Source organism: Solea solea, chromosome 2, assembly GCF_958295425.1.
Source record: "Solea solea chromosome 2, fSolSol10.1, whole genome shotgun sequence".
NCBI classification, from domain to species: Eukaryota; Metazoa; Chordata; class Actinopteri; order Pleuronectiformes; family Soleidae; genus Solea; species Solea solea.
This window is the reverse complement of record NC_081135.1, coordinates 21,627,885-21,640,358: the sequence shown is the minus strand read 5'-3', so window position 1 is coordinate 21,640,358 and position 12,474 is coordinate 21,627,885. Positions and strand designations below refer to the sequence as shown.

General features: G+C 38.3%; 1 protein-coding gene across 1 annotated transcript; it reads left to right on the top strand.

The window, feature by feature from the left end:
- Nucleotides 1-8,034: 8,034 nt before the first annotated feature.
- fzd5 (frizzled class receptor 5) lies at nt 8,035-12,349 on the top strand. Its single transcript, XM_058623180.1, has one exon. The coding sequence runs from the start codon at nt 8,762-8,764 to the stop codon at nt 10,523-10,525; it is 1,764 nt and encodes a 587-aa protein (XP_058479163.1). The 5' UTR covers nt 8,035-8,761; the 3' UTR covers nt 10,526-12,349.
- The last annotated feature ends 125 nt before the right edge of the window (nt 12,350-12,474 follow it).

Below are 12,474 nucleotides of genomic sequence, written 5' to 3'. Positions count from 1 at the left end.
TTTCAGGCGATCGCTGTTCTGAGCATCCGTAAGGAGGAGAACATGTTTACATTGTAAAGTAAACAACACGTGTTATCTCAGCGTATGTCTGTATGGTGGAATTTTATAAAACTAATAAAAACCTGCATATTATCTGAAATTGAATTGAAAAGTCTGTTCAAAAAATGTGTCTGCTCATTTGAATGCTTCTAAATCAAAGACTGAAATAAATGAATAAATAAATAAAAAGGTGTCCAAAAGTATCACAAAACCTCTACATATGCAGTGTGAATCACAGGTATGTTTTTAAGCCCCAGGATGCAGGTGCTGTATTGTGACTTCTTTGTGTTTTTTTGTCTTTCTCTCCAGGCAGCAACTGTTTACAGAGACTGACCAATCAATCAGTCAATCAATCAATCAATCAAACTCTATTTATATAGCAACTTCAGTGCCCCCTGCAACCCTAATGTGGACGATAAAGCAGTAGAAAATGAGTAAATGAGTGAGTAAGTGAGTGAGTGAGTGAGTGAGTGAGTGAGCACCTTCAGTGTAAAATTGAACACAAAGTGCTTCAACTAAAAGTCACACAGTAAAATACATTAGCAGTGAAATACAATAAAATATAACAAGTAACTTAAAATAAACTAAATAATAAAATTGAACAGAATGAAGATAACTTGACAATGAGGCACAATAAGACACAACAACAGTACTGATGTTTGTTTGCAGGGACGGATCACTTCACTCGAACAAGCTCCGCGTCTCTGTGGATGTTTCCTGCCTGTGTGACATGAATCAGCAGGAGAACAGCGTTCAGTATGTTCTGGAAGAAAAGGTACAAAATAAAAGAAGCAAATATTCTCATGGTGTGTTAACTCTGAACTCAGCGCACAGTTTACTGTAACCTTTACGGTAAAATTGAGGGGATTCTTGATTCTTTGTCAGTGTACAACACCCTGGTTGTATGAAATATATATTTTTTATTACCCCCAGAAAAAGCCTTTTATATTATTATCACGAGGAGCTGGGTCAGCTCTGCAGAGGCTGCCATTTTGGACAACCATGTTTTTACAAAAGCCCACAGTGGACAAATTAACTAAAGATCTTTTGAGATTTTATGCCAACTGAAGGCTTCATAGGTTCTCCATCACACTTGGAAGGGAAGAGTCAGGTGAGGAATAATCAGGGGCAACATTTACATTTTAAGCACTGTACCTTTAAGTAGGACTAAACAACTATCTCTGAAGGCCAAAGCCAGGATCCTGATACACACAAGTCACTTTAATCGATAAAAATGAGTACTTACATGTTGGAAACATTCATCTTTAAATTGATATCCTTGTGTTACTTGTTTTCACTGTATGTTCATATGTCATGTGATAACGCTTTTAACGTCTTCTTTTAAATCTATAACACAGTAAATGTCTGTCACAATAAAAGTCCTTCAACCTGACATGCTCTCTTAACTGTGTTTCAGTATAGGCTTTTATTTTGAAGTATTACAGTTGGTTGATGTGTAATGTGTGTGTGTGTGTTCCTGTAGCTTTCACTAAGGACCATTTTGAATATTAACTTAACCCACTGATTTGAACCTAAACCCCCAAACCAAGTGATTCAGTGTGTCAATGAGTAAACACGTGTAAATCAGTGTGTGTGTGTGTGTGTGTGTGTTGCATGGTTACCTGATTAGTCAGTGATGCAGGTCGTGTCTCCTTGTTCTTGCTTAAGTCTTAGACAAACAGAACTGGCACCTGGGAAAATCACCATAGGCAATCACATATGTCTGTGTGTAAGAGTGTGCATGTATTTGTTACCTCTTTAGGACCTTTTCTGGCATAAACACTGACCTGGTCAGGACCAGCAGTCCTCAAGCAGACCAAAACCTGGTCCTCAAGGAGACAGAACCTCATTTCTAAGGAACTTTAGAGCTAAGGTTAGGGGTAACACTTTGTTTAGGCTGTCCAGATGAATGAAAGTCAATGCAGTGTCCTCAGAAGAATAGTTGCGCAAACCTCTGTGTGTGTGTGTGTGTGTGTGTGTGTGTGTGTGTGTGTGTATGTACTTAAGTGTTAAAAGATTGATGCACTCTCTTTACTGTTTGCTTTTATTTAGTAACGTGAGTTGAGGTGAATCAGGCTTGCACACACACACACACCCTGTGAGACCTTTGTCCCCCAGAGACCATAGTGACCTTTGCCCAATATGGCTGTGTGTGCGTGTGTGTGTGTGTGTGTGTGTGTGTGTGTGTGTGTGTGTGTGTGGAGTAAGGGAAAAAAAAGAGCAGAGTCATGAGATTTTTGTTGTGCATTGTACATTAATTCTTTTTTATTGGTATTTTGACGTCATCATTCTGAATGGGCCTCAAGCTTTATTATACACACAGTGAAACACTGAAAGTTGACATCAAATGCCTGGTTCATCGTTCTTTTGTAAAAGCTATGACCAGTTAAATATATTTTCATTAATATCATTAAAAATAAACTGTTTAGATACAGAAACCTCTGGTATTGTTGTATGAAAAACTGTGTTTAAAACAGATTTAAAAAAAATGACATACCTGTTTTTAAACAGCAAATAATCAGGAATAATAATAAAATAAAATAATCTGTGTGTTTTTCTTCTTCCTCTGTGTGTGTGTGTGTGGTCATTTGCTGAAGGTGTCACTGGGTGGACACAGACCTGATCTATCATCTGATCTTCAACCCTCTCTGGTAAACTCCTACCTCCTAATGCAGGAAGTCATAAATACACCTTAGTGGTGCATTCACGGGCTGTTGGTAAGGAGAGGATCACAGTATAATCACATCATAGTCAGTTTTACAGATTCAGCTTCACAGAAAGCAGAACACATTTCACATTGTAACCGTGTACCGACTAGAAACTCATGTGTGTTATATTTCACTGAAGTGGTAAGAATGATTACAAAAACAATTAACTGCAAAATGCTCTTAGAATAAAAAAAAAAGCTCATTCTTTATGATGAACCGTGCATAATAGAGTGACACAGTATTGGAAGATGAGCATTGAAGTCAATAATGATTATGCATTATGTCACTTTTTTTGAGTGATTTTGGAGGACATATAATATATGTCCTTCCCATATATCCCATATATCCCTATATCCCAAGGCATATATATATACCTTATTGTAAGTCGCTTTGGATAAAAGCGTCTGCTAAATGACATGTAATGTAATGTAATATAATACTATGACTTTTTGTCTCATTTTGGACGACATACTATACTATGACATTTTTGAGAGATTTTGGGCGACATACTATACTGTGACTTTTTGTCTCATTTTGAACGACATACTATACTATGACTTTTTGTCTCATTTTGAACGACATACTATACAATGACTTTTTGTCTCATTTTGAACGACATACTATACTATGACTTTTTGTCTCATTTTGGACGACATACTATACTATGACTTTTTGTCTCATTTTGAACAACATACTATACTATGTCTTTTTTGTGTCATTTTGGACGACATACTATACTATGACTTTTTTGAGTGATTTTAGATGACATACTTTACAATGACTTTTTTGTGTCATTTTGGACGACAATCTATACTATGACTTTTTTGACTCATTTTGGATGACATACTATACTATGACTTTTTTGAGTGATTTTGGACGACATACTATACTATGACTTTTTTGTCTAATTTTGGACGACATACTATAATATGACTTTTTTGTCTCATTTTGAACGACAAACTATACTATGACTTTTTTGAGTGATTTTGGACGACATACTATACTATGGCTTTTTTGACTGATTTTGGACGGCATACTATACTATGACTTTTTTGTCTCATTTTGGACGACATACTGTACTATGACTTTTTTGTCTCATTTTGGACGACATACTGTACTATGACTTTTTTGAGTGATTTTGGACGACAGACTATACTTTGACTTTTTTGTCTCATTTTGAACGACATACTATACTTTGACTTTTTTGAGTGATTTTGGACGACATGCTATACTATGACTTTTTTGTCTCATTTTGGACGACATACTATACTATGAGTTTTTTGTCTCATTTTGGACGGCCTACTATACTATGACCTTTTTGTCTCATTTTGGACGACATACTGTACTATGACTTTTTTGTCTCATTTTGGACAACATACTGTACTATGACTTTTTTGAGTGATTTTGGACGACATACTATACTATGGCTTTTTTGAGTGATTTTGGACGGCATACTATACTATGACTTTTTTGTCTCATTTTGGACGACATACTATACTATGACTTTTTTGTCTCATTTTGGACGACATACTATACTATGACTTTTTTTGACTCATTTTGGACGACATACTATACTATGACTTTTATGTCTCATTTTCGATGACATACTATACTATGACTTTTTTTTTACTCATTTTGCACGACATACTATTCTATTACTTTTTTGTCTCATTTTGGACGACATACTATACTATGACTTTTTTTGACTCATTTTGGACGACATACTATACTATGACTTTTTTGAGTGATTTTCGACGACATACTATACTATGACTTTTTTTTACTCATTTTGCACGACATACTATACTATTACTTTTTTGAGTGATTTTGGACGACATACTATACTATGACTTTTTGTCACATTTTGGACGACATACTATACTATGACTTTTTTGTCTCATTTTGGACGATATACTATACTATGAGTTTTTTGTCTCATTTTGGACGGCCTACTATACTATGACCTTTTTGTCTCATTTTGGACGACATACTGTACTATGACTTTTTTGAGTGAACTTGGGCGACATACTATACTATGGCTTTTTTGAGTGATTTTGGACGACATGCTATACTATGACTTTTTTGTCTCATTTTGAACGACAGACTATACTTTGACTTTTTTGTCTCATTTTGAACGACATACTATACTTTGACTTTTTTGAGTGATTTTGGACGACATGCTATACTATGACTTTTTTGTCTCATTTTGGACGACATACTATACTATGAGTTTTTTGTCTCATTTTGGACGGCCTACTATACTATGACCTTTTTGTCTCATTTTGGACGACATACTGTACTATGACTTTTTTGTCTCATTTTGGACAACATACTGTACTATGACTTTTTTGAGTGATTTTGGACGACATACTATACTATGGCTTTTTTGAGTGATTTTGGACGGCATACTATACTATGACTTTTTTGTCTCATTTTGGACGGCATACTATACTATGACTTTTTTGTCTCATTTTGGACGACATACTGTACTATGACTTTTTTGAGTGATTTTGGACGACATACTATACTTTGACTTTTTTTGAGTGATTTTGGACGACATACTGTACTATGACTTTTTTGAGTGATTTTGGACGACATACTATACTTTGACTTTTTTTGAGTGATTTTGGACGACATACTGTACTATGACTTTTTTGTCTCATTTTGGACAACATACTGTACTATGACTTTTTTGAGTGATTTTGGACGACATACTATACTATGACTTTTTTGTCTCATTTTGGACGACATACTATACTATGACTTTTTTGTCTCATTTTGTATCATTTTGGACGACATATGACTTTTTTGAGTGATTTTGGACGACATGCTATACTATGACTTTTTTTGACTCATTTTGGACGACATACTATACTATGACTTTTATGTCTCATTTTCGACGACATACTATACTATGACTTTTTTGTCTCATTTTGGACGACATACTATACTATGACTTTTTTGAGTGATTTTGGACGACATACTATACTATGACTTTTTTATCTCATTTTGGACGACATACTATACTATGACTTTTTTGAGTGATTTTGGACGACATACTATACTATGACTTTTTTTGGGTGATTTTGGACGACATACTATACTATGACTTTTTTTTTACTCATTTTGGACGACATACTATACTATGACTTTTTTGTCTCATTTTGAACAACATACTATACTACGACTTTTTTGAGTGATTTTGGACGACATACTATACTATGACTTTTTTTGGGTGATTTTGGACGACATACTATACTATGACTTTTTTTTTACTCATTTTGGACGACATACTATACTATGACTTTTTTGTCTCATTTTGGACGACATACTATACTATGACTTTTTTGAGTGATTTTGGACGACATACTATACTATGACTTTCTTTGGGTGATTTTGGACGACATACTATACTATGACTTTTTTGTCTCATTTTGGACGACATACTATACTATGACTTTTTTTGACTCATTTTGGACGACATACTATACTATGACTTTTTTGTCTCATTTTGGACGACATACTATACTATGACTTTTTTGAGTGATTTTGGACGACATACTATACTATGACTTTCTTTGGGTGATTTTGGACGACATACTATACTATGACTTTTTTGTCTCATTTTGGACGACATACTATACTATGACTTTTTTTGACTCATTTTGGACGACATAGTATATACTATGACTTTTATGTCTCATTTTCGACGACATACTATACTATGACTTTTTTTTACTCATTTTGCACGACATACTATACTATTACTTTTTTGTCTCATTTTGGACGACATACTATACTATGACTTTTTTTGACTCATTTTGGACGACATACTATACTATGACTTTTTTGAGTGATTTTCGACGACATACTATACTATGACTTTTTTTTTACTCATTTTGCACGACATACTATACTATTACTTTTTTGAGTGATTTTGGACGACATACTATACTATGACTTTTTGTCACATTTTGGACGACATACTATACTATGACTTTTTTGTCTCATTTTGGACGACATACTATACTATGACTTTTTTGTCTCATTTTGGACGACATACTGTACTATGACTTTTTTGAATGATTTTGGACAACATACTGTACTATGGCTTTTTTGAGTGATTTTGGACGACATACTGTACTATGGCTTTTTTGAGTGATTTTGGACGACATACTATACTATGGCTTTTTTGAGTGATTTTGCGCGACATACTATACTATGGCTTTTTTGAGTGATTTTGGACGACATACTATACTATGACTTTTTTTGACTCATTTTGGACGACATACTATACTATGACTTTAATGTCTCATTTTCGACGACATACTATACTATGACTTTTTTTTACTCATTTTGCACGACATACTATACTATTACTTTTTTGAGTGATTTTGGACGACATACTATACTATGACTTTTTTGAGTGATTTTGGACGGCATACTATACTATGACTTTTTTGTCTCATTTTGGACGACATACTATACTATGACTTTTTTGTCTCATTTTGGACGGCATACTATACTATGACTTTTTTGTCTCATTTTGGACGACATACTATACTATGACTTTTTGTCTCATTTTGGACAACATACTGTACTATGACTTTTTTGAGTGATTTTGGACGACATACTATACTATGGCTTTTTTGAGTGATTTTGGACGGCATACTATACTATGACTTTTTTGTCTCATTTTGGACGACATACTATACTATGACTTTTTTATCTCATTTTGGACGACATTTTGAAAACATTTCTGTCCTCTGGAGGGGCATGACAGAACATAATAGAGAACCACTGCTATAAATTAATATAAAAAATGGTATTCAAACAGAAACACTTTTCCCCCTGTACTGTATTTAATTGTAGCCCAGTGTATGCTCACATAAACTTATCACACTCATATGGAACTCCGATACACTGGGTGCTTAATTTACTATATTTTAATCTTCTTTTAGATTCATATTTACAGTATGTTATGTTATGTTACTTTATTGTTGTCTTTCTGTCAGTAACCCTTATACATGTGCTGCTGCCTTAATAATAATAATAATAATAATAATAATAATAATAATAATACTTACAATAATAATACTGACAACAATAATAATAATAATCATAATACGTGTGAATTTTGGTTATAATGGGAAGTGGGGCCGTTTCTTGACTTCCAGGTTATCAGTTAGCCGTGTGGAGTTTGTTAGTGTTGACATTTCCAACAGTCCGTGAACGCAGCAGTGTCTCAGCGTGGTGAGGATCTGTTGCAGCTTCACTGGGACTTTATTCAGACAGACGCGAGGCTCAGACGGTCAAAGCTGCTGCAGCCGTTCAGTCACACCGGACAAGTTCTTACTCTGGACTCTGGACACTTCGCGTGATTGACACGTTATTAAGTCAGAGAGAGACGACACTCTGAAACTTTCTGCAGGAAAGGCAAACAAGTTTTATGCGCCCCAGTGAAAGGAATAAACCGCCTCGAGAGGAGACGTCAAGTTGGTTTTACGCACGGACTCCAGAGACCAGAGGCTGATTTTGTGGACATGTTATTATATTTTTTTCTTAAAATGTCTTCTCTAGGACACATTTGAATCTCTTACTGCGTGGCGTTGGAGCAGTCGATGGACAAACAGTGCTGGTAAAACTGTTACGGGGCTGTTAAATTTATTGGAACGTGACCACCGGAGATGAACTTTCTCCACAATGATTGCTGGACTTTGGTGAATGATTGACAGCCGAGGCTCGTCTGTCGCTGCATGGACCTTTATGGACACACTGGGTTTTTACCGTGAGGAGTTGAACTTGTTTTTTTCAAATTATTAAGAGGCTCAAAGGGTTTTTCTTTCCCTCTTGGAGCAGAATGAAACTGATTTATGCTGTAGAGGGAGAAACCAGTCATGCCGGGATGGACTCTGAATTTAAATAAGCTGATTGGCCTCACAATAGTATTCATTTTCTTATTTTAAAGAAGTTGGACAAATAGTTCTAAACTAGTAAAAAAAAAAAATATCAGTATGGCATCAACGGTGTGGCACGCGCCACGAAACCGCGTCTCCCCGCGGCCCCTCGTGCTGCTCCTGCTGTTGCTTCTTGGTGCTTGTCTCACTTCAGGAGCGTCCAAGGACCTGGTGTGTGAGCCAATAACGGTGCCTATGTGCAAGGGCATCGGCTACAACCTGACCTACATGCCCAATCAGTTCAACCATGACACCCAGGAGGAGGTGGGCCTGGAGGTGCACCAGTTCTGGCCCCTGGTCCGGATCCGTTGCTCTCCGGACCTGCTCTTTTTCCTGTGCAGCATGTACACGCCGATCTGCCTGCCGGACTACCGCAAGCCACTGCCCCCCTGCCGCTCCGTGTGTGAACGGGCCAAACGTGGCTGCTCGCCTCTCATGAGCCAGTATGGCTTCGAGTGGCCTGAGAGGATGAGCTGTGAGCAGTTGCCACAGCTGGGCGACGAGACCTTGTGCATGGACCAGAACAGCAGTGAGGCCACCACTCAAGCTCCACCGTTTCCCAAGCCCACCCCTAAAGGCCGGACCAGACCTCCAAGCCCCCCTCAGTGCGACAGGGAGTGTCGCTGTCGAGACCCGCTGGTCCCCATCAAGAGGGAGTCCCACAGTCTGTATGGCCGGGTCCAGACTGGACCTCTTGCCAACTGCGCCCAGCCCTGCCACCAGCACTACTTCACAGCTGATGAACGTGCCTTCACCAGCTTCTGGATTGGACTCTGGTCTGGGCTGTGCTTCATCTCGACCTTTACCACCGTGGCCACCTTCCTCATCGACATGGAGCGCTTCAAATACCCAGAGAGGCCCATCATCTTCCTGGCTACCTGCTACCTCTTTGTCTCCTTGGGTTATATCATCCGTCTGGTTGCAGGTCATGAGCGGGTGGCATGTGGAGCCAGCAGCAGCAGCAGCAGCAGCAGTGGTGGAGACCAGCTGCACATCCTCTATGATACCACTGGCCCAGCTCTCTGCACCCTGGTCTTCTTGTTAGTGTACTTCTTCGGCATGGCGAGCTCCATCTGGTGGGTGGTGCTGTCCTTCACTTGGTTTCTGGCAGCAGGGATGAAGTGGGGCAGTGAGGCCATCGCAGGATACTCTCAGTATTTCCACCTTGCTGCCTGGCTTATCCCCAGCATCAAGACCATCGTAGTTCTGGCTCTCAGCTCCGTGGATGGAGACCCCGTAGCTGGAATCTGTTATGTGGGGAACCAGAGTCTGGAGAATCTGAGGGGATTCGTACTTGCCCCTCTCGTGGTTTACCTCTTCACCGGTTCACTTTTCTTACTTGCCGGCTTTATTTCCCTCTTCCGCATCAGGAGCATCATCAAGCAAGGTGGCACCAAGACAGACAAACTGGAGCGGCTGATGATCCGTATTGGGCTCTTCACGGTTCTCTACACAGTCCCTGCCACCATCGTGGTGGCTTGCCTGGTCTACGAGCAGCACTTTCGGCCCGGCTGGGAGCGAGCCTTGGCCTGCTCCTGCCTGTCCGAGCGTCAGCGCTTGGGTCTGGGCCCAGACTACGCCATCTTCATGCTCAAGTACTTCATGTGCTTAGTGGTGGGCATCACCTCAGGGGTCTGGATTTGGTCAGGCAAAACTCTGGATTCCTGGAGGAGGTTTGTGGCTCGGTGCTGCCCCTGTTGGCTACAGAAAGCCAATGCGCCACCCTCCATGTACAGTGAGGCCAGTACTGCTTTAACTGGACATAGTGGAACGGGTCTGACATCAGGGATCTATCATAAAGCTGCTCCATCTCGTATATGAAGTTACCGATACAGTTAAAAAAAAAGACTTATCTTCTGAACACTTCAGTGTCACAACACAAACGACCTCAGGATTGTGTGTCCTGAATGTTAGTTCGGAGTAAAAAAAAGAGGGGGAAACAACCTTGGTAACAAGAATAAAAAACTGCCTTTTTGCTTTCCCAACTGAATCAGTCAACAAATCTGACATTTACAGTGAGATCACCAGAGATATGGATCTTTAATAGAATCACACATGCCTCGTGTCTTCCTGTTTTTCCTGAGAACTGAGAGAGAAAAACAAACTTATTTATTTCTGTACATATATACATTGTGTACATTTGCTGTAAAAAAAGAAATAAAATATGGTGTATGATGTGAATATGTTTAGTGAGTGATCAGCCAGAAAAAAAACAAATCATGTCTGATTTGAATTTGTACATATCAGTGTTTCAGTGAGACAGTTTGGAGTTTGTTTTGTGTGACGACGAATTGAAGATAAGCAGATGAAACCGTCCTTGTTTAGGATTTATCAGACTCGCAGGTCATGTGAGAGTGAAACAAAAAGTAATTCAGCCGTTTTTATATAGATGACTCTCACACTTAGCTCAGTCTGTGCATGAGATGTGAACCAGTGTTGTCAGTGTCATGTGAAATAACAAGGCAATGATGAGGTTAAAGTGGCAGGAGGACGCTGCCCTTGGCCTTTATCACCACCTACTGGTTCTCAGTGGAACTGAGCATATTAACATATCATCAGATAACATTTTGCATCAAAACTGCCTATAAAACGGTGTTAATGACGCTGCTAAGTGGAACGTTTTTTTTCTTAAACAATCAGCTTTTGTAATGATTTATGATTTCTGTGGTGACAAGCTATTCCAGGACTTTGTTTTAAAACCACCACTCTGCTGTTCTTGTTTTCATGTCACACTATCTGGAGTTTAACTTTGGGATTTTGGAAATCCTGACAGGCATTTTCTCCACTCCAATTCAAATTTACTTCAGGTAAAAAAGGAGTCAAACACTATATCTGCCCTATATACATTTTATTTTGACAACGTAAGATTGCATTTTGTAATTTAAAACCATTTTCTAACCATCTTCTAAAATGACATCACAGTACACAACACAAGTCATTATTACTGCATAAATATAGAACTTTTACTTTATTTTTTAATCACCGCTGACCTTTTAGAGCAACAAAGCACTTCTCTGTTAAAAAAAATTTAATCAGCAGTGATCTGTGGACTAATACATGTCATCCGTTTTTCATGGCCTCCGTGTGAAAGAGCCTCCTGTATTTGTTCAGAGGTCAGTTCATGTCACTGTCGAGTTATTCAGGGCACAACTTACCAACCCAATAGCTAAAGAAAAACTACTAAATAAGAAACGGATGAGTTCAAACAGTCACAGCAATACAAGCTAAAAACAGACTGAATCTTAAACAAGCCTCAGTTCCTTCCAGTTCTGCCTCCTGCTGTGATGTTTTGTGTTGATTGGCCAGTTGTGTTCTTTTTAAACCACTGTGTGTCGATATGTTAGATAGTATGTCTAATTTATTAGTCTGAACTGAGCGAATGTGTCTTTGGGTGCTGATGAATAAGTGCCAGGTGTGTTTAAATGTAAATCTGCTGTCACTGTGATAAACTCCCCCAGGAGATTTGAAAGAACTGGGGGAAAAAAAACAGAGTTGATCTCAAGTTTGGTGCATGTCCCATATACATTTATGTGTATCTGTATATGTGGCATAATGTACTGTGTGTGAATTGTTTTATCTGGTTTTCCTGAGGAGAACAGCAGTGTTTTGTTTTAGTTGTGTGAAAGAATAAAGATGTGTGCACCAGTTTGTCAACTTACTAAGTTTTTGTTCAAAAAAATTTGCATTTGTAATTAGAACAGTCAACGTTTAAATAGACACTATTAAAATAAACTTTGGATTGTTTTTTTCCCCCCAAAGACATTAATTAT